Consider the following 26,502-nt stretch of genomic DNA (forward strand, 5'->3'; position numbering starts at 1 on the left):
TGCATAGCCGCAATATTCCATGAGATGGTGAGGTGGGCCTCTTTCTTGAACTGCTGTGGTTGCAATGTGCTTCAGTAGGCAGTTTCAGGATTGTATCGAGGCAACAGATGAATATATCACCGTTCTTTCAAAGTCAAGATGGTAGATAAATTGAAGGGAACTTGAAAGTGGTGACATTCCCATAAACCTTCAGCCTTTGCCCCTCTAGTATTTTGACTTCAACTTTGAAGTCAGCTTTGACTTTGAAGTCAACTTCAGCCTTGGGTTTGAGACATGGGCCAGTTAAGCCTTCTCAACTTGACGAATACTGCAGCCGCAGTACACAAATAGTGGAGGGAGTGGCTAGTTAAACTAGTGAATAGGGAGTCAATCAAATGGATTGCTTTGTTTGTCCTTCTTGGGTGCTCTTGGAACCAAACCCATCCAGACAATAGAAATTACTGTCCCACCTATAAGGCATGTCAAGAGTGTGATGGGGAGGCTTTGGGAAGGCGGTGAGCTAATAGCCACAAAATCCACAGCCTCTGACCTGCTGTTGTAACCATGGACTTTTATGTGATTGGTCTGGTTCTGTTTCTGGTCAATGGTGATCTCCAGGATGTTGATGGCAGGCTATTCAGGGATGGTAATATCAAAGGAAGGTGATTATGTTCTCTTTTGTTAAAATCAGTCCTTACCTGCGTAGCATAAACATTTCTTGTTACTTATCAGACAAACCTGCTGTTGCTTCATTATCTGAGGAATTATCGTATGAGGAAAGATTGGGTCGACTGGGCTTGTGTTTATTTAGACACATGAGAGGGAATCTAATTGAAATATATAAAGTTCTGACAGGGCTGGACCGACTGGATGCAGGGATGTTGTATCCTCTGGCTGGGGGTGGGGGGGGGGGGGGGGGGGGGGGGGGGGGGGGGGGGGGGGGGGGGGGGGGGGGGGGGGGGGGGTCCAATATAAGGGGGTCTCAAGTCTCAGGATATGGGGTTAGCCATTTAGGACTAAATTAGGATAAACTCCTTCACCCAGAAGGTTGTGAACCTGTGGAATTCTCTACCACAGAAGGCTGTGTGGCCAAATCACTGAATATACTTAACATAGAACATAGAACATAGAACATAGAACATTACAGCGCAGTACAGGCCCTGTGGCCCTCGATGTTGCGCCGACCTGTGAAACCATTTTAAAGCCCACCTATATATTCCCATATCATCCATATGTTTATCCAATGACCACTTAAATTACCTAATGTTGGCGAGTCCACTACTGGAATTCCAAGCCCTTAGTACTCTCTGAGTAAAGAGCCTACCTCTGACATCTGTCCTATATCTATCTCCCCTCAATTTAAAGCTATGTCCCCTCGTGCTAGCCATCACCATCTGAGGAAAAAGGCTCTCACTGTCCACCCTATCTAATCCTCTGATCATCTTGTATGCCTCAATTGAGTCACCTCTTAACCTTCTTCTCTCTATCAAAAACAGCCTTAAGTCCCTCAGCCTTTCCTCATAAGATCTTCCCTCCATACCAGGCAACATTCTGGTAAATCTCCTCTGCACCCTTTCCAATGCTTCCACATCCTTCCTATAATGCCGTGACCAGAACTGCACGCAATACTCCAAATGCGGCCGCACCAGAGTTTTGTACAGCTGCAATATGACCTCATGGCTCCGAAACTCAATTCCTCTACCAATAAAAGCTAACACACCTTACGCCTTCTTAACAACCTATCAACCTGGGTGGCAACTTTCAGGGATCTATGTACATGGCCACCAAGACCTTTCTGCTCATCCACACTACCAAGAATCTTACCATTAGCCTAGTACTCGGTCTTCCTGTTACACCTCACACTTTTCTGCATTAAACCCCATTTGCCACCTCTCAGCCCAGCTCTGCAGCTTATCTATGTCCCTCTGTAACCTGCAAATTCCTCCCGCATTGTCCACAACTCCACCGACTTTAGAGATCACCATTGTAGACCCCCCACTGGAGACCCTATAACAGAAACCCCCCACCTGGTAGCTAAAGAGGTCTCGGCAGAAACAGTGAAAAATTACCACATTTGCACTCACCTGTCCCTTACACCTGCTGTCTCAGACAGAAGTGTTGAAAACAGCAGCTGTTACTTCATAGAAAGCCAAAACACATCACAAGGCTTTAAACCCCCTCATATACTTTGATCTGTGAGGCTTCTATTCACTTTCAAAGAGAAATAGCTTGTAGTAGGCTGTAATTAATAGGGTGATAGCTTCCAGACAGCCAAATTTCTGGATTAGAACATAGAACATAGAAAAATACAGCACAGAACAGGCCCTTCGGCCCACAATGGTGTGCCAATAATGTTTAATTTAATTTCCCTTCATGCTTGTAAGCCGGGTTTAAAGTGATTTTTCACTGTTTCTCCCTGAACTGCTCTTAGCGTCCAGGCAGAGGTGACTGATGACTGGAGGGGGGGAGGGGTGTCTTTGATATGGGGGGGGGTCTCTGTTAAGGGGGGCTTTTGATGCAGGAGTCACTGATATGCTGAGTCTCTGATGGGGTCTATTGGTGGTGCTGGGGGTAGGCTGGGCAGAACTAGCATTGTGGGAGGATAGGACCCCGCCGATGGACCTGAGGGGCACCTAGGTTACATAATTATCCCCTTGACCCATCATGGCATCCACTGCATCAGAGCTATGCTCCATACCTGTGTGAATCCCAGGTGAGAGGGCCAGATCATCACGGGGCCATGCATGACAGGGGTTCTAGCCTGTTACTTGGATACAAATAGGTTCAAATGACCCATTTGCATCCTCCCACTGGCGCAGGATATGTAGCTCACTGCCACCATTGGCGGGGGACTGGAGAGTTCCAACAATTTTTCTGCTGGGCAGCAGAGAATCACCCCTCAGTGTCTACTCCAAACTTACACAGAGCCTTTATTGTAAATACAAATCAATATGATAGTAATGATAGAAGACCCATGTAGGAAATAATCACTATCCTTTTTCAAATTTCTTCACTAACCACGTTGAATAATCCATACTGAAGCATATAGAGTCTAAGCCAAGAAGTCTAAGTTAGAAAATTCAATTCAATGTAAAATCATATGCAGAAAGAAAAATAAAGAGGGATAAAGAAAGATGTGAATAAGGAAGAAATATAGAAGAGACAGCAAGAAAGAGTAGAAAAAAATGACTTAAGGATTTTTTGCTCAATAATGCCGATAGCTCACTATTTTTGTTATCATAAAATCCAGGCCAATAGCTTACTAAATTATTTTTATTTTCTCCAAAACATGAACAAATAATGTTTGCCATGGATATTCTAACCAATGAATGATTTTTAAAAAAAAATTTTATTCGCTTCCTTTTTCACATTTTCATTAAATATGCACTCAACAACAAAAAAACAACAGTAACCAAAACAATGACAATCCCCCGACCAACAAACACTTTATCCTAGCAACCCCAAACAATCCCTAACATCTTAAGTACAGAACCAATTACTGATTAACAATATGGAGATATATGAAGCATATTATAAATTCTGAATCATATGTTAAAATGATGCTCAACCACAGATCACAAGCACCTTTAGCAAGATTACATGGGTCTTCTATTTTGGAAAGACATCACCTTGAATACAGTAAAGCGCTGCTTCAGGATGAGGTCAGTAAACCAAATATTTCTGAACATATTAGCGGGACATTTTGCAACAAAGGGTGAAGTTATTTACTTGAAATTTTTGCTGAAATTACATCCTCATTTTCATGCTTTCCTTTTATTTTCTCAACGGGCAGAGCTTAAACATTTTCCAGAACTTGAACCAATGTCAACATGAAACAGTAATTCATTTAATGGAAGTTGCTATAATTGCCACTGACTTGGCCTTGTACTTCAAGTAAGTGTTCATTTTCATTAACGTTTCTTTACTGAATAACAATTAGATAGCTGAAGTATTACAAGAGCCGCATTTTAGATGATTGGAGATTGTAGGGGATAAAATATTTCCTTTCATCTGAATAATTATATCCTAATGAATCATCTATGAGGAAAACAAAACCTTCTGAAGAAGCGCAGAGCAGAATGGGCGGACAGGTAAATCACGACCTGACCCCAAAACATTTGAAGAGTCCAATTTGGAAACGTTTTGGTGATGGAGAAGCCAAGGTGGAGTGAAAGTGTACAATGTTACTGAGGTGCAAATAATAGCTTTACATTATGGATAGGATGTGGAATTTAAAACGTAGCTCACAAACCCTGCTGGAATCTGGGAAGGGTTTCGCAAAATAATTTTCAATGGTTGAATAATTGGCAAACAGAATTTATTTTGATGATAAATGGAAAAAATGGACAAAGCAAATTTATTTAAGACTTTGAATTAGAACAAGAAAAATTGAAAAACAAACCAATATTAATAGTCATCTCGTGATCAATATTTAAACAATGAAGTGAAACAATTTTTATAAGGACAAATGGAATTCTAGGAGCATGTATTTTAGAACATAAAAATAACCTCTCCAAACGCAATAGTTAGTTACACTTTTCTAATGATGGTTTTCATATGTCAATGTTATAATTGGTCATCATTTCTTTACTGACTTCCCCATTTCAATTATCTTCCCACACCCAGTGGTCAGTAAGGCATCTTTCATCTGTTTCCATAGCTGGTAATTCCCAGAACAGGGGCGGGATTCTCCAACCCCCCCCCCCCCCCCCCCCCCCCCCCCCGCCGGGTCGGAGAATCGCCCGGGGCCGGCGTCAATCCCGCCCCCGCCGTGTCCCGAATTCTCCGCCCCCCGCAATGGGTAAAAGTCCCACCGCTGACAGGCCTCCCCCGCTGGCATGGATTAAACCACCTACCTGACCGGCGGGATTGGCAGTGCGGGTGGGCGCTGGGGTCCTGGGGGGGTGGTGGGCGCGGGGCGATCTGACCCCGGGAGGTGCCCCCACGGTGGCCTGGCCCGCGATCGGGGCCCACCGATCGGCGGGCGGGCCTGTGCCGTGGGGGCACTCTTTTTATTCCTCCTTCACCATGGTCTTCGCCATGGCGGAGGCGGAAGAGACTCCCTCCTCTGTGCATGCGCCGGTCTGATGTCAGCAGCTGCTGACGCTCCGGCGCATGTGCGGACTTACGCCGGCCGGCGAAGTCCTTTCAGCCCTGGCTGACGTGGCGCCAAAGGCCATTCACGCCAGCCGATGGAGGGGGAACCACTCCGGCGTGGGCCTAGCCCCTCAATGTGAGGGCTTGGCCCCTAAAGGTGTGGAGACTTCCGCACCTTTGGGGCAGCCCGACGCCAGAGTGGTTCACGCCACGCCAACACGCCAGGATCCCCCGCCCCGCCGGGTAGGGGAGAATCCTGGCCCAGGTCTCTAATCTGTTACCAGGGACTTATGGTTTGAGGGGCCCCACTCCACACCAAACGTGGCTGACCAGGAGTCTCTCCTGCCCTTACCACCAGCCATTGCCATGTTTGGAAGGATTATGCAGGTTGACACTCGACTTATTTGACCGCGTTATGTACGCACCTTTCTTGGCCATCAAGTCCTGGGGTGGGGATCTAACCCGGAGGTTCCGGCTCAGAGGCAGGGACGCTACCCATTGCGCCACAAGACCTCCACACCTTTACTGACTTACCCGCTATTATTTCCAAAATTTCACTCACTTTTTTATTTTTAACTTGGAACAGCATGTTCAGTTTTATTCACTATTCCCCCCACAGAAAAAAAAGGTTAGAAATAGAATGTTTGTCGGAAAAAAAGCAACAAGACTGATGCTAAGTCTGAGGCAACGAACTGTGGGAAGAGAAGCACAAACCTAGAAAGACGATGTTGTGAAGATGGAGTTCACAGAAGTATAAACGACATTAAATAGTTTGGATTAAATAATGATTACTTCAAAATAAACCAACAAAAGAGGACTAGAGGACACAAGTGGGAATACATTTAGAAGATACTAAGAAAACAACCTTATTGACAAAAAACAGCTGGGACATGGAATCATTTATGACTTCCAGATGTCTATACACGGTGGCATTCTCTCAATGGACACACATTACATGGAGTTAAATTGAAAAATAGACTGCTTTAACAATATACTTTTCAACATGTTTTGTAGGAAAAGGACAATGTTTCAAAAGATTGTTGACCACGTCGAAAAAACAGAGAATGAAGAAGAGGCCATAAAGTATATTTCTTCTGACCCAACCAAGAAAGAAATTGTTATGTACGTATTTTGCTCTTTATACATTTTTTTTGTATTTTGCTAAGAATTTATTGGTCCAATACCTCCTCATACCATTGCAGGGCAATGATGATGACAGGATGTGACTTGTCTGCCATTACCAAGCCGTGGGAAGTTCAAAGCAAGGTATGCAAACATGCCAATTTTAACATTAATGCACTTAGTATAATGTACAAATTTGAATTTCCAAACAACTACATTGACAAGCGGCAATGATAGGCAGTTTGCTGCTGCACTCGCAAATTCTTCCAACTCAATGCTGCTGCATTTCTTCAGGATCCTCTAATCCCTGCTGTCAAAGAAATGTGCAGCTCAGCTTCCCTTTGGTGACTCCGGCGTAAGGGAGTAGAGTTCAGGGAACACGGAACATGTCTTCTTTTTATGATTTTGGCTGCCATATGGTAAGTTTAAAGATCTGAATGTTAGTGAATGGATGAGTAGGTGACTGGTAGGTGGATGAGGTGGAAGGTAGGTGAGCTAAATAGGTAGGTGGGTAAGTAGGTAAGTGGGTGAGGTGGGTAGGTAGATGGGTAAATGGGTGGTGTGGTAGGTGAGTGACGTCTGTGAAGTGGGGAGGTGGGTTGTGTTGTGGGCCAGGATTTCGAGAACCCCAAATTGTATCACGGAGTCCACATGACCCACAACGTTTAATAGATTGTGGTTATGGGGAGCAGACGGGCCTACTTTATAGGTGTGATGCAACAGAAATCTACAGTACTTTTAAGTTAAAACAATGTTTATTTATGAAACCAGTTAACACTTTATAAACCCACAGTAAACATCTTAACAACTATCAACACCCAAAAATCCCCTAAAGAATACAGTACTCTGTAAGTAACTCTTAATCTTTCTTTGCAACATTCATAAGACAAAAAGAACCCTTTTTACAGAAAGACATCAGGTTTAACTTCACTACTGAGAACAGTTACCACTTTGAAATCACCAAATGAACATTCATCAGCTTGCAGAGATTCATACACATCTTGCTGTGATTGCAGCTTCTCCAAATATAAAACAAAACTAAACACACCCTGTAGCTGCAAGCCCAAAGTGAAAGTAAAAGCAGACAGACAGCCCAGCTCCACCCACACTCTGGCATCACTGTTAAACACCACTTTCTTAAAGGTACATCCACTACAGCTATTTTATAAACCCCCATTTCTTAAAGGTACTCTCACATGACACCACCCCCCAAGAAAAAAAAGTAAACCATCAACTTTACTTTCCTTAAGAAATATGGACAATGACTATTCATTTATTTTTTAACAAAACAAAACACGCAAACATTTAATAATAACATAGGTCGGGATTCTCCCCTACCCGGCGGGGCGGGGGGTCCCGGCATATTGGAGCGGCATCAACCACTCCGGCGTCGGGCCACCCAAAGGTGCGGAATTCTCCGCACCTTTAGGAGCCAAGCCCTCACATTGAGGGGCTAGGCCCGTGCCAGAGTGGTTGCCGCTCCGCCGACTGGCGCGAATGGCCTTTGGCGCCACGCCAGCTAGGGCCGAAAGGCCTTCGCCGGCCGGCGTAAGTCCACGCATGTGCCTGTGCATCAGCGGCTGCTGACGCCATACCGGCGCATGCGCAGGGGAGAGGGTCTCTTCCGCCCCCGCCATGGTGAAGGCCATGGCGGGGCGGACGAAAAAGAGTTCCCGCACGGCACAGGCCCGCCCGCCGATCGGTGGGCCCCGATCGCGGGCCAGGCCACCATGGGGGCACCCCCCGGGGTCAGATCGCCCCCCCCCAGGAACCTGGAGGCCGCCCGCGCCGCCAATCCTGCTGGCACCAGAGGTGTTTTGACTCCCGCCGGCAGGAGAGGCCTGTCAGCGGTGGGACTTTGGCCCATCGCGGGCCGGAGAATCGCTGCGGGGGGCCCACCGACCGGCACGGGGGGCCCGCCGACCGGCGCGGCGCGATTCCCGCCCCCGCCAATTCCCGAGTGGCGGAGAATTCGGGCCACAGCAGGGGCGGGATTTACACTGGCCCCGGGCGATTCTCCGATCCCCCGGGGGATTGGAGAATTCCGCCCATAGTCCATTTTGTTCTTCTTCCTCCAACTGGAATCCTTCTCGATTGACAGTCTCGTTGGACATGAAGGTCTCTGCATGATCCATCGATTTCTCTATGCCTCGGCATTTCTCTTTAATGTCAGATACTTTAATTCAATCTGATCACATAGTCCCTTGTAATTCTCCAACACAGGAGCATTGGTTATCACAGCTTGCAGGCAGTTAACTGTCTTGTTTCTTCAGCAAGTCCATCAATGGAGCAACCATGCTGCTAACGTTTGGCACAAATTTCCGGTAGAATCCACTCATGCCAATAAATAGCATTATTTCCCTTCATGTCGAGGGTATTGTAAACTCCTTAATAACTTTTGTTTCCAAATCCCGTGTGACCATTCAACCCTGTCCGATTGTATGGCCAAGGAAAGTGTCTTGGGCTTTTCCAAATTCACTTTTGGCTAGGTTTACCACCAAACCCGCCTCCTGAAGTCGATCGAATAACTCCATCAGATGCTTTAAATGTTCTTTCCATGTCTGGCTGAAAATTACCAGACCATCGATGTATACCACACAATTGGGTAATCCTGAAACGACTTTGTTAATTAACCGTTGAAATGTGGCTGGGGCATTTTTCATGCCAAATGGCATAACTTTGAATTGGTATATACCATCTGGAGTCACAAAAGCTGAAATCTCCTTCGCCCTTTCGGATAAAGATACGTGCCAGCAACCTTTCAGTAAATCCAGTTTGGAAATAAATGCTGATTGTCCCCCTTTCTCAATGCAAACCTCCAAATGTGGGATAGGATAAGAGTCCATTCTTGTAACTACATTAACCTGTCTATAGTCCACACACAACCATTGGGTACCGTCTGGTTTTGGTACCATCACTATGGGTGAGCTCCATTGGCTGCAACCCACTTCAATTATGCATGTTTTAAGCAGACTCTCAATTTCTCTGTTAACCTGTGTCAATTTTAAAGGGTTAAGTCTATATGGATGTTGTTTAATTGGAACTGCATTTCGCACATCTACACCATGTATAGCCATTTTAGTGCTTCCCAACTTATCTCCACAAACTTGCTCATGTGATATCAATAATTCTTTCAGGTCAGTCCGTTTTTCCCCTGGAAGGTAACTCAATAATTTATCCCAGCTTTTAAGAACATCCTAGTTTTCCAATTTAATTTGAAGTACGTCAAATTCAAAGTCATCTGGATTTGGTTCGTCACTTTCAGTTAGAATCATTAAAACATCCTCCTTTTGCTCTCCTTCCCTTTCAAAGTACCTTTTAAGCATATTCACATGACACACTCAGTGAGTTTTCCTTCTATCTAGCGTTCTTACCACATAATTCACCTCACTTAATTTCCTTGCAATCTGATAAGGACAACAAAACCTTTCTTTTAAAGGTTCACCTACCACTGGTAACAACACTAAAACTTTATCTCCAATGGCAAAACTACGAACTTTGGATTTCTTGACTGCTACCAGTTTCATCACATTTTGTGCAACTTTTAAATGCTGTCTAGCCAATTCACCTGCTCTATTTAATCATTCCCTAAAATTTGACAGGTAATCCAATAATATAAGTTCCGATATCTCACTTACCAATTTTTCCTTAATCATTTCACGTGGTCCTCTTACCTCATGACCAAAAATTGTTCAAAAGGACTGAATTTGGTTGACTCATTAGGTCCATCCCTAATTGCAAACAGTGCGAATGGAATTCCTTTATCCCAATCCTCTGGATAATCGTGACAATAAGCCCTCAACATTGTCTTTAATGTCTGATGCCACCTTTCTAATGCTCCCTGCGATTCTGAATCGTACGCAGTTGGTTTAAATTGTTTTATTCCTAAGCTAGCCATAACTTCTTTGAATAACCTTGAGGTAAAATTTGATCCTTGATTGATTGTATTTCTGTGGGTAGTCCATATCCAGTGAAGAATTTAAGAAACTCTTCCACAATCTTTTTAGCTGTAATACTGCGTACTGGAATGGCCTTTGGAAACCTAGTAGACACATCCATTCAAAAGATATTGATTCCCACTTTTCGTTTTAGAAAGCGGTCCTACGCAATCAATTAAGACCCTTATAAAAAGTTCCTCAAATGCTGGAATGGGTATTAAGGGCGCTGGTGTTATCACTGCTTGAGGTTTCCCTATCACTTGACAGGTGCGACATGATCGACAAAGTTTAACTCCATCTTTATGTAGTCCAGGCCAATAAAAATGTTTTTGAATTTTAGCTTGAGTTTTCCTTACTCCCAAATGACCTCCCCTTGGTTACTCACGTGCAAATCGCAACACCTCCTTTCTATACCCAAGATAAACTTTATTCCTGAACAAGATAGTTTCTCTATTTCTCCTACTACCACTTCACCACTCTTGATTGGACTTTCCAACCTTAGCTTACACAATGGAACACTACTCTTCTCACCCTGAATTCCACATATTACCACCTTTTCTGGCAACATTTTTCCAAACTACATAACTCCTCATCTCTTACCATTAAAGATTGACTAGCTCACGTAGCTCTTAAAATTGTGACTTCTTTACCTGCTCCTTCTGGTACACATGAGTAAACTTTACCCACACAAGTAAATTCTTTAAAGACTTCTGGCACCTTCTTATCAATCACCTCTTGATCAGGCTGTACAATCTTTTGCACCTCCTTCGCTTCACATGGGCTTTCATTTACCATTTTAACAGACCCCACTGTCTTATTCTGTTTTACCACATCAGCCTTCCCAGTGCTTTTCTTCAACCACCAACACTGGGATTTTACATGGCCTAGTTTATTACAGTGAAATCATTTGAAACTTTCATTTCTTTTCCATCCTCCTGGATTTCTTTTTAAATCTGAGATGCATTCTCCTTATTATCTCCCATCAAATCACCTTTTCCTTTACCACTTGAGTATTTCTCTTTTTCCCAGTTTCTATCCCTCACAGGCTGAAACTGATGTCGGAAACCAAGCTTTGATTTATGAACTAATTCATAATCATCTGCAATTTCTGCTGCTAATCTCGCAGTTTTAACTCTCTGCTCTTCCACATGAGTTCTCACTACATCAGGAATTGAATTTTTAAACTCCTCCAAAAGTATAATTTCTCTGAGAGCTTCATACTTTTGGTCTATTTTCAAAGCCCTTATCCACCTATCAAAATTACTCTGTTTGATCCTTTCAAACTCCATGTATGTTTGACCAAATTCTTTCCTTAAATTTCTAAACCTTTGTCTGTAGGCTTCAGGCACTAGTTCATCTGCACCTAAGGTGGATTTTTTCACCTCCTCATACGACTCAGATACCTCCTCTGATAGTGATGCAAACACTTCACTAGCTCTACCTACCAACTTTGTTTGAATCAGTAATACCCACATCTCCTGTGGCCATTTTATTTGTTTAGCTACCTTCTCAAATGAAATGAAAAAGGCTTCCACCTCCTTGTCATCAAACCTTGGCAATGCTTGGACATATTTGAAAAAATCCCCACCAAGCCTTCGACTTTGAAGCTCTTTCTCTTTATCCTAATCACTATCCTCAAACTGTACGTTTCCCTTTATGCCATTTTTAACTGACTGTCATGTTTCATGGCCATTTTCCGAAGTTCAAACTCTTTCTCTCTTTCTTTTTCTCTCTCTCTCTCATTCTCTCTCTTTCGTTTTCCTCTCTCTCTCTCTCTTTCTCTCTTTCTTTTCCCCTGAACTGTATCTCCCTTTCTCTTTCTTTTTGTTCTGCTGGGGCTATTCTTTCTGTTTTCCTTTCATCTCTCTCTTTTTCTTTTTCCTCTCTATCTCTTTCGTATTCAAGCTGCTTTAATTCTTTCTCATGTTCCATTTGTTTAATTTGTAACTGAATTTTTGCCATTTCCAATGCGTCAGCCTGTATCTCAGGCAATTTTAAATGCTTAGCCACCGCCATAATTATCTCATCTTATCGCATTTTGTCAGGTAATGTTAAATGCAATGTTTTCGCCAAATCTAAAGCCTGTTTTTAGTCTCTGTCTGTAAGGCACTGCGTGTGACCGTCTCCACCCCCAAAAACTTCAGAGCCTCTGAAAGAGCCATTGTCCACAACATGCTCCCTGCTTAAACTGGAATACCACACCTGAAAAGCAAACACAATGGCGGTATTCTCCTCCCCCCCACGCCTGGTGGGAGAATCGCCAGGGCGCCGCACGAATCACACAAAGCTGCCCCGACCCCTGCACGCGATTCTCCCACCCCCCCCCCCCGAAACCAGCAAATCGCGACGGGCCAGTTGGAGAAACGCCGCAAATGGTAAGCGGCAATTCTCCGGCCTGGATGGGCCGAGCGGCTGCTCCGACACGACAGGGTCACACCGGTGCCGTCCACCCCTGGTTGTTGCCAGAGGGAACTCTGCGGGAACACTCGGGGGGTGGCCTGTGGGGGGGGGGAAAGGGAGGCTCCTTCAACGGGGGGGGACCTCCGAAGAGGTCTGGCCCGCGATCATCGTCCACCGATCGTCAAGCCGGCCTCTCCCCCTCGGTCTACAGTCTGCCATGGCCGGCCCCTGAACACCAACGCCATATTGCCTCGGGGCCGGCGGGCGTAAGATGTTCCCCGCGCATGTGCAGGAGGGCGCGGCCCAACTGCGCATGCACAGGATTGAGCGCCGCATAGGGATGCTGGAGTGGTGTGAACCACAGAATAGGTCGTGCCCAGGCCCTGTTTGCGCCATCGTGAAACGCGACGGCGTTTACGATGGTGCGGGCACTTGCTCTGCGGAGTGGGGAATCACTCCCAATATGCTCACCCATCATTGTCTTTAAGTTCATTAAACCAACCCAATAGATAGACTTTTATCCCCCTCGAGCCCCCAATTTGTTATGAGCCAGGGTTTAGAGAACCCCAAAGTATCATGCAGTTCACCTGACCCACAACTTTTAATAGATTGTGGTTATTGGGAGCAGACACGCCTATTTTATAGGTATGATGGAACAGAAATCTACAGTACTTTTAAATTAAAACAATGTTCATTTATGAAACCAGTTAACACTTTATGAACCCACGGTAAACACCTTAACAACTATCAATACCAAAAAATCCGCTAAAGAATACAGTACTCTCTAAGTAACTCTGAATCTTTCTTTGCAAAATCCATAAGACAAAAAGGACCCTTTTTGCAGAAAGACATCAGGTTTAACTTCACTACTGAGAATGGTTACCACTTTGAAATCACCAAATGAACATTCATAAGCTTGCAGAGATTCATACACATCTTGCTGTGACTGCAGCTTCTCTAAATATAAAACAAAACTATACACACCCTGTAGCTGCAAGCCCAAAGTGAAAGTAAAAGCAGACAGACAGCCCAGCTCCACCCACACTCTGGCATCACTGATAAACGCCAATTTCTTAAAGGTACATCCACTACAGCTATTTTATAAACCCCCATTTCTTAAAGGTACTCTCACATGACAGCTGGTAGATGAGTAAATGGATGAGGTGGGTGGTCAGGAGGCAGTTGGGTCCGGCCAGGGGGAGATGTTCTGTGAAATCCAACTTCACATCTTCTTTCTTCATTCGTGCATTTTGCCTCTTTTTTCATATTTCATCCCCTCAAACTTAGGATCAGTCTCATTCCATCTTTCTACACTTATTCTATTGTTTGTTGCTGTGGGGTGGAATCATGAAAAAAACTGAACATAGTGTTCTAAATAAAAAAATGGCCGAGGGGTGGAACTGATTGGCTGGGAGGGTAGTGGAGGTTGGTGATTAAGGCGATGATGAGGGGGTCAGTTGTGTAGTTACCTGTGTGTTAGACCAGCTTTTAATCTGTCTAGAATATCCTAGATAACTATCCAACTGCTATCTAAAATCTCCCACTCTATCTCAGAGTTGGAGACATTCGTGGAGGGTCCCAAGGGGCAGGAGAACTGGTCATTGGAAGTTTAATCTTCCCGGACAATTAAAAAAAAAATATTTTTTTATTCTCCTCCTTTTAGACATTTTCTCCAAATTTACACCCACCAACAATAAACAATAATCAGTAACAAATAAGTCAATTCCCATATCAATAACAATGATCCCATCCTCCCAGCAAACCCCAAACATTAGCCCGCATGTTCACAGAAATAAATGACAAAAAGGAATTAAGGATCACCCATAGTCGCCATTAACACACATAGCCCCCCTCCCCCCCCCCAACCCTCCCACCAACACGCCCCAACTAATGTTCGATGTTATCCAGTTCTTGAAAGTGCATAATAAATAATGCCCATGAATTGTAGAACCCCTCCATCCCTCCTCTCAGTTCAAACTTAACCTTCTCAAGAGTCAAGAATTCGAACAGGTCCCCTCGCCACACAAGGGCACAGGGTGGAGAGGTTGCTCATCAACCTATCAGGATCCGCCTTCAGGCGATCAACGAGTCGAAAGCCATAACATCTGCCTCCGCACCCGTTTCCAACCCTTGCTGGTCCGATACCTCGAATATGGCCTCCCGGGGGCCCGGGTCCAGTTTCAAGTGAACCACTTTAGAAATTACCCTAAAAACCTCTTTCCAGTAATCCTCTAGCTTTGGACAGGACCAAAACATATGAACATGATTAGCGCCCCCCGCAACGTTCACACACATCTTCTACTCCTTCATGGAATCAGTTCATCCTCGCTCTCGTGAGGTGTGCCAGCCGTATCAGCTGTATCAGCCCAAACCTCGCGCATGATGTGGTGGCATTCACTCTCCGGAGCACCTCACACCAGAACCCTTCCTCCATATCCCAACTCTTCCTCCCACTTTGCTTTGATCCCTTCCAGTAGTGTCTTCTCCTCTTCCAAAATAGTCGGTAAACCGCTGACACTACCCCCTTCTCCAGTCCCCCTGTCGTCAGCACCTCCTCCAGCAATGTGGAGGCCGGCACTTCCCAGACAATTGGCACGTAGATCCACACATCAGGACTTCTTCTGGGTCCTGGCGCTCATCTTCAGTTGTATGTCCGATCTCCAGAAATATGGCGATTGGAAGACATGGCCCAATAAAAAAACATTTTAATTTATTATTTAATTGCTGAAAGTTGTTTGGTAGTACAGAACTTGAGTGTTGTTGAAAAAGGAGGCATGTCAAAGTTTTTTGTCTTGCACCCATCAGGACAAACACAAGAATACAGTGTAATGGAAAAACAATAATTTATACTGTATGAGATGAGAGTGTTGATTGGTGGGCAAGTGGACTCTGATTGGTGGAGGCATTACTATGGAGAATTCACCAGTTGATTGTGACTATTAATGGTGTGTTGCAAGTCCAATTGAGCCATTCAAGAGAGTATTAGATGATTGTTTGAATAGGAACAATGTGCAGGGGTATGGGGGCAAGGCAGAGGAATGGCATTAAGTTACGATGCTCGTTTGGAGAGCCTGTGGGCCAAATGGCCTCCTTCTGCACCGTAACAATTCTGTGATTCTGTGATGTAGGCTATATGTCCTAAAGACTGGCAAATCAAATCAAACATCATGTCCTTTCCACACAACAGGCAAAGTAAAGATCGTACCCAACCATCCTGTGCTTACAAAACACAATGTCCGACATTAGTTATGATTCTGCGATTGGATAACATTTGCTAAATGATCCTCAGTGTGCTAAAAATTACATTGACGCTGGACTTCCGGTGGCGGCTATGAAGGAGTAGACCGCACATTTGGTGGCTCCCGCTCGGGTCGGACCTTTGGACCTTTTTCCCCGATTTTTTGTTGGATCTGATTCGGAAAATTGATGTTAGATGCAATTGTGATGAGGAATCCTACATCAGTGCATGGAGAAGCAGACCAGGAGTGCTCGCAAAGGAAGAAATAGGCAAACAGAGAAAGCTTGGGCTGGGGCTGCAGCGGGAGAAAGCATGGCGGACAACCGGAGTCCTGGCTTGACGACCCAGTGGTCGACGGAGCAGATGATGCAGTTCATACAGGAGGGCTTCGTCAAGTAGAAACAGGAATGCTTGGACCCGATTAAGGAATCGATTGTGCAGCTGGAACTCAGACTGGATGCTCAAGATTGGGCAATCCAGAAAGTGGGGAAGGCACTGACTGACCAGGAGGAACAGCAAGTTGCAGTGGAGTTGGAGGTGGGGATGTTGAGAGACCAGCAGAAAATGCTCCAGGTATAGGTGGAAGTTCTAGAGAACAGGTCCCGCCGGCAGAACTTGAGAATCGTGAGTCTCCCGGGGAGATCCGAAGGCACGGACGCAGAGGCATACATAGCGAGTATGTTCAAGAAGCTACTGGGGGATGTGACGTTCACCCGACCCTTGGAGGTGGACAGGGTGCACAGAGAGCTCGCGAGGAAGCCGCGTTTGGGGGACCCCCCCCGCCCCCCCCCCCCCCCCCCCCACCAAAGGTGATGGTGGTGAAATTCCACAGGTACCAGGACAAAGAGTGTATCTTATGGTGGGCCAGGCAGACACAGAGTTGTAAATGAGAGAACAGCATCCTGCGTATATACCATGATCTAGGTGCGGACGTGGCCGGGGGAAGAACAGGTCAACCAAATAAAGTCGACCATTTTCAAGAAGGTCAAGTTTAGGCTGCTGTATCCGGCCCACCTTTGGGTCACTCATGAGGAGCAAACTTTCTACTACGAGTCGCCCGAGGAAGCGATGGACTTCGCTGGAAGGAAAGGGTTGGCAGCAGACTGAGGTGTTTGAACTGAACTTTGCTGCAGCGTCCATGTTTTAAAAGTTTTTGCGTTTGGACGTTATCTGTAATGCCTTCTGTATTGATTTGGGGCCTGCGCAGAGCTGTGTGAGTTAAGTTTGCATTTGCACTGGAGGTGTGAATTTTTAGATGTTGGATCTTCTTTTTGATTTTCTTTGCGTTTTTGTTGGGCAGTTGGGTTAGGATTGCTTTTGTTTGCATATGTGTGTCCGAGCGGTGGGGGGGAAGGGGGTGAGGGAACAATAGATGGGAAAATGTCTTGCGCCATGGGCTGGCTCACAGAAGTGCAGTGGGGGGTGAGCAGATGTTATGCTTGGTGAAGGGGGTGGTTTGCATAGTGCTGTTCCTGGGGGGGGGGGGGAATGTTCTGCTGACAGGGGAGGGACTTTTGCTGTGGGACAAAAGGGAGGTCAGGGACGGAGGCTGCCTGGCGGCGAGCCTGCGGATGCGTGGGCCGCGAGCTGGGAACTGGCCCAAGAAAGGTGATGGCTGATCGGCAGAAGGGGGGGGGGGGGGGTGAGAAGCCCCCCAACCAGGCTCATCACATGGAATGTAAGAGGGCTAAATAGGCTGGCTAAGAGGGCACGTGTGTTCGCATGTTTGAGGGGACTGAAGGCAGACATGGTAATGTTGCAGGAGACGCACCTTGGAATAACTGATCAGGTCAGATTAAAGAAGGGATGGATCAGACAGGATTTCCACTCGGGGTTGGACTCTAAAACTAGAGGGGTTGCGATCCTGATCAACAAGCGAGGGTCATTCGAGGCGGGAGGAATAGTTGTGCATGTTGGGGGGGTCGGTGCATCATGGTTAATGGGAAGCTGGAAGGACTGCCGGTGGTCCTCGTGAATGTGTACGTGCCAAACTGGGATGATGTGGAGTTTATAAGGAGGATGTTAGGATTCGCATAAGTTGGTCATGGGGGGGGGGGGGGGGGGGGGGGGGGGGGAGACTTCAACACAGTCATTGACCCAGGGCGAGACCGGTCTACATAGATTACATAGAACTTACAGTGCAGAAGGAGGCTGTTCGGCCCATAGAGTCTGTACCGACTCACTTAAACCCTCGCTTCCACCCTATCCCTGTAACCCAATAACCCCATCTAACCTTTTTGGACACTAAGGGCAATTTAGCATGGCCAGTCCACCTAACCTGCACGTCTTTGGACTGTGGGAGGAAACCGGAGCACCCGGAGGAAACCCACACAGACACCAGGAGAACGTGCAGACTCCGCACAGACAGTGACCCAGCGGGGAATCAAACCTGGGACCCTGGCGCTGTGAAGCCACAGTGCTATCCACTTGTGCTACCGTGCTGCCCAAGCTCAAGAACAGGCAGCATGACGGCAATGGCAAAGGAGCTAAAAGGGTTTATGGAGCAGATGGGAGGGGTGGACCCATGGAGATTTGGGCGGCCGAGAGTGAAGGAGTTTTCCTTCTACTCGCACGTACATAAAGTGTACTCCGGATTGACTTTTTTGTCCTAAACAGGCCTTTACTGACCGGGGTAATATTCAGCGATCACGATCTTGGATCATGCTCCGCACTGGGTTGACCGACAGGTTAGCAAGGAGGGCATCCAGCGCCCGCATTGGAGACTGGACATGGGACTTTTAGCTGATGAGGAGGTGTGTGGGCGGCTGTGGAAATGTATCCAGAAATATCTGGAAGTTTTTTAAAAAAGTATTTTTATTAACGTTTTGCAGACTTTTTCATAATAAAACAGTAGTAACCATAGTAACAAAACAAACTAGAGTGAACATTAACATAGTGCAAAAAGAAAATATACAATAACAATTAAATAGACATTACCCCACGCGATCCAGTCTTCCCACGCTATCCCAATGAAGTACTCACTGCCCCCCCTCCACCCCCCACGGATTGCTGCTGCTGCTGACATATAAATTTTCCCCGAGAAAGTCGACGAACGGCTGCCACCTCCGAGAAAACCCTAGCTTAGACCCTCTTAAGGCAAACTTTATTTTCTCGAGGCTGAGAAATCCAGCCATGTCAGTAACCCAAGTCTCTACACTTGGGGGCTTCGAGTCCCTCCACATTAATAAAATCCGTCACCGGGCTACTAGGGAGGCAAAGGCCAAGACGTCGGCCTCTTTCGCCCCCTGAACTCCCGGATCACTATCTCTGGACTCGGCACCACCCGTGTGTTAAGCACCTTGGACATTGCCCTCGCGAACCCTTGCCAGACACTCTAAGTTCCGGGCATGCCCAAAACATGTGGACATGGTTAACTATCTGGAAGTTAACGACACGGGGGAAGTTTCGGCTGCAGTGGTCTGGGGAGGCGCTGAAAGCGGTGGTTAGAGGGGAGCTGATCTCGATACGGGGCCACAGGGAGAAGGTAGACAGCGCAGAGACGGACCGCCTGATGAGGGAAATACTACAGGTCGACAGGAGTTATGCGGAGGCCCCAGAAGCAGGGCTTTTAAGGGAACAACGGAGGCTACAGCGTAGTTTGGCTTGTTAACTACAGGGAAGGTGGTGGAGCAGCTGAGGAAGGCGAAGGGGGCGATGTATGAATATGGGAAGAAGGCCAGCACAATGCTTGTGCAGCAGCTTAGAAAGAAGGAGGCAGCCAGGGAGGTTGGGAAAGTAAGGGACAGGGATGGGAACCTGGTCAGAGATTCAGCAGGGGTAAATAAGGCATTTAAGGAGTTTTACAGCAGGCTGTATGAATCGGAACCCCCAGCTGGGCCGAAGGGGATGAGGCAATTCTTAGGGGGGCTGAGGTTCCTGAAGGTGGAGGAAGGGCTGAGGGCCCCGATCGGGTTGGAAAAAATAGCAGAAGGGCTGAAGGCCATGCAGTCGGGTAAAGTCCCGGGATGGAACGGGTACGCAGTAGAGTTTTATAAAATGTTCACTGGGATGCTGGGGTCGCTGCTGATGAGGACATTTAATGAGGCAAGGGAGAGAGGGGGGCTTCCCCCGATGATGTCACTATCTCATTGATCCTGAAGCGGGATAAGGACCCGGAGCTTTGTGGGTCGTACAGACCGATCTCCCGACTAAATGTAGAAGGCAAACTGTTGGCCAAGATCTTGTCCTCAAGGATTGAAGACCGTATTCCGGATGTGATTGTGGAGGATCAGACGGGATTTGTTAAGGGTAGGCAGTTAGCGGCCAACATAAGAAGGCTGCTGAATGTAATTATGATGCCCCCAGAGGGTAGGGATGTGGAGGTAGTGGTCGCAATGGACACAGAGAAGGCATTAGATCGGGTGGAATGGGATTATCTGTGGGAGGCATTGGGGCGGTTTGGATTTGTACGGGACTTCATCGACTGGGATGAACAAGTTGACGTTGGACTATTTTAGGCTACACCGGGGGATGAGGCAGGGATACCCCCTCTCCCCACTGCTGTTGGGGATAGAGCTGCCATAGGGCTGCTGGAAATTGCATTGAGAGCCTCAAGGAGCTGGTCCGGGGGGAGGGGGGTGGGGGGTGGGAGGGGGGGGGGGGGGGTGTGGAACACAGAATATCTCTATATGCAGACGACCGGCTCCTATATGTTTCGGACCCACAAGAAGGGATGGAAGAAATTATGTGGAATCTGGGGGAATTTGGCCAGTTTTGGGTTATGGATTGAACATGGGGAAAAGTGAGATGTTCGCAATCCAGGCAAGGGGGCAGGAGAGGCGATTGGAGGAGCTGCCGTTTAGAGTGGTGGGTGTAAGCTTTCGGTACTGAGGCATCCAGGTGGCCTGGGAATGGAACGGCTACACAAGTTAAATCTGGCCTGACTGGTAGACCAAATGAAGGAAGATTTCTGAAGGTGGGACACAATCCCATTGTCACTAGCCGGGAGGGAACAGACAGTGAAAATGACGGTCCTCCCGAGATTCCTGTTTGTATTTCAGTGTCTTCCCATCTTTATTCCAGGGTCCATCTTTAAACGGGTTAATAAGTGATCTCTGGCTTTGTATGGGCGGGTAAGACCCTGCGAGTAAAAAAGGAGATGCTGGAGCGGAGCCGGGGGGAGAGCGGGCTGGCGCTGCCGAACTTTAGTAATTATTATTGGGCGGCGAATATAGCCATGGTTAGGAAGTGGGTGGTGGTGATTGGGGGGGTGGGGGGGAGGGGTGTTGGGGGGGGGGGTTCGGTGTGGGAGCGAGTGGAGGCAGCATCATGCAAGGGCACTAGTTTGGGGGCATTGGTAACGGCGCCCCTGCCGCTCCCGCCGGCACGGTACTCCACCAGCCCCATGGTGGTAGCGGCCCTGAGAGTCTGGGGGCAATGGAGGAGACATGTGGGAGCTGAGGGAGCATCGGTCTGGTCTCCAATCTGCAATAATCACCGGTTTGCCCCGGGGAGGTTAGATGGAGGGTTCCGGAGATGGCAGAGAGCAGGGATTGAGAGGATGGAAGATATGTTTATAGCCGGGAGCTTTACCAGCCTGAGGGAGTTGGAGGAGAAATTTGAATTGATGGGAGGGAACAAGTTTAGGTAACTGCAGGCGCAGGACTTCCCACGCAGGCAGGTCTCAACCTTCCCGCTCCTACCGCCAAGGGGGATACCGGACAGGGTAGTTTCCAGAATGTGGGTGGGGGAAGGGAGGGTTTCTGACATTTACAAGGAACTCATGGGGTCAGAGAAGGCACAGACCGAGGAGCTGAAACACAAACAAGAAGAGGAGTTAGGAGGAGAGATAGAGGACGGTCTCTGGGCAGATGTGTTGAGCAGAGTCAACGCGTCCGCATCATGTGCCAGGCTCAGCCTGGTACAGGTCAAGGTCGTTCACCGGGCTCACATGACAGTGGCCCGGATGAGCTGGCTCTTTGAGATAGAAGGCAGGTGCGCAAGGTGTACGGAGGACCAGCGAGCCATGTCCATATGTTCTGGGCATGCACGAAGCTCAGGGGATTTTGGTAAGGTGCTGAAAACAAGGGTGGCACTGAGTCCAGAGGTGGCGATTTTCTGAGTGTCAGAAGACCCGGGAATCCAGGAGGAGAAAGAAGCAGATGTTCTGGCCTTTGCCTCTCTGGTAGCTGGGAGACTGATATTATTAGCTTGGAGGGACTCAAAGCCCCCGAAGTCAGAGGCCTGGCTAACTAACATGGCTAGCTTTCTCTGTCTGGAGAAAATAAAGTTCGCCCTGAGAGGGTCAATGCTCGGGTTCGTCTGGAGGTGGCAGCCGTTCGTCAACGTCTGTGGGGAAAATGAACCGTCAGCAGAAGGGAGGGGGGTGGGGGGGAGGATGCGGGGGGCTGGGGTCTAGTTTAGTTTAGAGTAGGGTGTTAGAAAAATTGGACCTGTGAGAGGGGAAGACGGCTTTTGCACTATGTTTGTATTTGCATGTGCATTGTTTATTCTGTTGTTGTTATAAAACCATAAATACCTCAATAAAATGTTTATTAAAAAAAATTACATTGACAACCGATTTAAGATTGTCAGTCAGGCTCAGTTTGGCACATTTGCGTGTATTGGAAGCCACATATATTAATACATACGGCCATGTACTTTGCAGACAGAAAGAACATGTACACACATTGCGCCTGTTTCAGCTACAAAAAATAAGATACAGCCTTTTGCTGGTTTCAACACAGGGCAATGCTTTGACCAATCAGGGTCAACTGCCTGGTTTAAATTTCAAACAATGCTTGGCAGTTAACTGTCAGTCTTCATCAACTAGTTCATTCTCCATGGCAATGCATCTATCAATCAGAGTCCACTTGTCAATCAATTAGCACTCTCGTTTCATACAGTATTATGTTGTTGTTTCTCCTGACATTAGTAATCTAGTGATTGCCCTGATGAGTTGACCCTGATTGGTCAAGACAAAAAGCTTCAACAAAATTTATTTTTCAGCAATATTCAAGTTCTGCACTACCAACCAACTACCTCATAATTTCATAATTCTAGTTCTTAAAATCGTATTGCGATGGGCATGATAACATGAAAAATAAAAGTACTTGGAGGGCATTTATATTTATTTTATTTTGAAATTCCCCAGTTATCTTAAAGAGTCACTGTGTGATTCTCCGGTCCTCCAGTAGCGTTTTCCTACAGGGCGCGCCCTAGCTGGCAGCAAGATTCTCCATTCCAGCAGCCGTCCAATGGGATTTCCCATTGTGGCCACGTGGGTGCGCTGGCGGCTGAGTGGAGGATCCTGCCCTTACTCTTCCTTCAAATTTTTAACATAGCTCAATGTCCATATTTGATTCAATGGATGTCAGTTTTTTTCACTAGAAATTCACAGTAGAAGCAAATTTCCCAAAACATTGGGTGGGATTCTCCTTTTCAGAAACTAAAGTGTTGATGCCGGGACTGAATCGGTGGACTTCTATGACAACCAAATCGGCGCCGGCCTTGGAGCAATTGGTGATCCGTTAATGGGCTAGCACCAGTGCCAGGTGGAACTTGATCGACTCCAATGAAAAACGGAGTCCCGTTCAACGGAGTCGGGATTGGCACAAGAGAGGCTGACTGATCACCAGCACGCATGCGCATAGATTGATGCATGAGGACACCACGATCTCGCTGCGTATCCACCTCTCTCAATTTTCACCCGTTCTGCCTTCCTATTTTTGCTACCGAAAAGGGTAACTGTACATTTATCCACATTATACTGCTTCTGCCATGCATGTGCCCACTCACTCAACCTGTCCAAATCCCACTGAAGCATATCCATATTCTCCTCACAGTTCACCCTCTCACCCAACTTTGTATTATCTGCAGATTTGGAGATAATCCATTTAGTTCCCCCATCTAAATCATTAATGTATAATATGAACAGTTGTCCCAGGACAGATTCCTGTGGTACCCCACTTGTCACTGCCTGCCAATCGGAAAAAGACCCATCTGTTCCAACTTTTTGTTTCCTACCTGCTAACCAGATTTCTGTCCATCTCAAGACACTGGCCACATCAGCACATTGGCACAATGGTTAGCACTGCTTTCTCACAGCTCCAGGGTTCAATTCTGGCCTCAGGTGACTGTCTGTGTGGCGTTTGCACTTTCTCCCCGTATTTGCGTGGGTTTCCTCTCACAGTCCAAAGATGTGTGGGTTAGGTGGATTGGTCATACTAATTTGCCCTTTCGTGGCCATAAGGTTAGGTGGGGTTACTGGGTTACGGGGATAAGGTGGAGGCGTAGCCTTAAGTAGGTGCTCTTTCCAAGGGCCAGTGCAGACTTGATGGGCCGAATGGCCGCCTTCTGCACTGTAAGTTCTATGAATCCCATGCACTTTAACTTTACATAGCAATCGGATATGTGAGACCTTGTCGAAAACCTTCTGAAAGTCTAAATAAGCCACATCCACCGGTTCTCTCTGGTCAACCCGACGAGTTACATCTTCAACGAATTCTAGTAGATTTGTCAAGCACAATTTCCCTTTTGTAAATCCATGCTCATTTTGTCTGATTATACCACTGCTTTCCAACACTGTGCTATGAAACCTTGAGAATGAACTCTAGCACCTTCCTTACTACTGATGTTAGGCTCACTAGTTTATAATTTCTTGTTTCCTCTCTACCTTCCTGTTTGAATAGTGGGGTTATATTAGCTACCCTCCAAGCTGCAGGAATCATTCCAGGGTCCAAAGAATTTTTGAAAATGACCACCAATGGAGCTACTATTTCTAAAGCCACTTCCTTAAGTACTCTGGGATGCAGAACAATAGGCTCTGGAGATGTATCCACCTTCAATCCTATCCCATTAATTTCCCCAAAACTATTTCTCTGCTAATATTAATTGTCTTCATCTCCTCACTAAAACTTCTCAGAACTTCTGGTACATTATTCATGACTTCCTGTGTGAAGACAGAAGCAAAGTACGAATTTCGTTCCTCAGCCATTTCTTTGTTCCCTGTTATGAATTTCCGTGTTTCTGACTGTAAGGGGCCAACATTCTTTTTTATTCATCTTTTTCTCTTTACATTCCTATAAGAAACTTTTCCAGTCAGTTTTTATATTCCCTGCTAGCTTACAATCCCTTGGTCCGTCTTTGCTGAATTTTAAACTGCTTCCAATTCTCAGGTCTATTGCTTTTTCTTGCTAATTTCTATGCCTCTTCTTTTAATCTAATACTATCTCTAATTTCCCTTGTAAGACATGGTTATATCACAGTTCCCTTTCTACTCTTGTGCCAAATAGGAATAAACAACTTTTGGAGCTCACCTATTCGTTCTTTAAATGCCTTCCATTGACTGTCCTTCCTTTCAGTAATGTTTCCCAGTCCATCATAACCAATTCTTGCCTCAGACCATCATAGTTACTTTTATTGAGATTCAGGACTCTGGTCTCAGAATCAAATACCTCACTATCTACCTTGACGAAGAATTCCATTATATTATGGTCACTCATCCCCAATGGATCTCTCACAACTAGAATGCCAACTAATCCTTTCTCATGGCACAACGCTCAGTTTAAGATGGCCTGTCCCTTGTTGGGGTTCCTCAATGTATTGGTCCAGAAGACCATCCCATATACACTCCAGATATTCCTCCTCTGTTGTATTGTGACTAATTTGACTACCCAAGCTATATGCAGATTAAAGTCATCCATAATCACAGATGTTTCTTTATTACATGCATCTCTGACTTCTTGTCTAATGCTATTCTCAACATTACCACTGAAGTTTGGAGGTTTGTATACCACCCATGCAAATGTTTCATTGCCCCTTAGTGTTTCTCAATTTGACCCATACAGATTCCACGTCAACTGTACTAATATCTTTCCTCAATATTGTACCAATATCCTTAACAGTGCAACACCTCCACCTTTTCCTTTCTCTCTGCTCTTCCGGGGAAAAAAAACTGAATAACCCTCAATGTTTAGTTCCCATCCTTGGTCACCTTGCAGCCATGTCGCCATAATCCCAACTATATAATACCCCTTTATCATATCTCTTTTAGAAATAAATGTGCCGATGGTTTGAACTGTTTTTCAGAAAATTGTGACTCAAAGGTTTAAAAGGAAACTCAACCTTTCAGTTTTTGATGTGTGGAGATGTAGAATTTTATGTACATTTAAATGACCTTGAATTTAATTTGTGCCTAATTACCGCGTAGATGTCATCAATGTGTCCTTTATTTGCTATGTGATATTTTAAAACCTTATTAAAACCAGCGGGGCTGTTTAGCACAGGGCTAAATCGCTGGTTGTGAAAGCAGAACAAGGCAGGCTAGCAGCACGGTTCGATTCCCGCAACAGCCTTCCTGAACAGGCGCCGGAATGTGGCGACTAGGGGCTTTTCACAGTAACTTCATTTGAAGCCTACTTATGACAATAAGTGATTTTTATTTCATTTCATTTCATTTCAAAACCATATATTACGCGAGCACTATTCATATTCTACCATCAAATTTACATTTTAATATTTTCTTTGCTTGTCTTTCATACAGTGTTTTCATTCCAGGTTGCCCTCATGGTGGCTAATGAATTCTGGGAACAGGGTGATCTGGAACGAACAGTTTTACAGCAACAACCGATTGTAAGATCTCAATATTTAATGCCAACTTAACATTGTTTCAAATTGACAGCTAGATTTCTTGGATAATTGGCGATATATGTTATACAAAAAGAGTTAGCTGAGAAAGCACAATAAAACACAACTTACACATCTCTGAATTGAACCTTTATAACACTG

The 26,502-nt window shown here is 46.0% G+C and overlaps 1 protein-coding gene across 1 annotated transcript in view; it reads left to right on the forward strand.

The window, feature by feature from the left end:
• pde6c (phosphodiesterase 6C, cGMP-specific, cone, alpha prime) overlaps positions 1-26,502 on the forward strand; it is a 65,613-nt gene that overhangs the window by 28,002 nt on the left and 11,109 nt on the right. Inside the window, exons 15-19 of the mRNA XM_038773848.1 lie at positions 3,554-3,641; positions 3,773-3,873; positions 6,091-6,198; positions 6,279-6,342; positions 26,272-26,346. Of these exons, the coding sequence (XP_038629776.1) occupies positions 3,554-3,641; positions 3,773-3,873; positions 6,091-6,198; positions 6,279-6,342; positions 26,272-26,346 (436 nt within the window). The remainder of the gene's footprint in view (positions 1-3,553; positions 3,642-3,772; positions 3,874-6,090; positions 6,199-6,278; positions 6,343-26,271; positions 26,347-26,502) is intronic.

Source organism: Scyliorhinus canicula, chromosome 16, assembly GCF_902713615.1.
Source record: "Scyliorhinus canicula chromosome 16, sScyCan1.1, whole genome shotgun sequence".
NCBI classification, from domain to species: domain Eukaryota; kingdom Metazoa; phylum Chordata; class Chondrichthyes; order Carcharhiniformes; family Scyliorhinidae; genus Scyliorhinus; species Scyliorhinus canicula.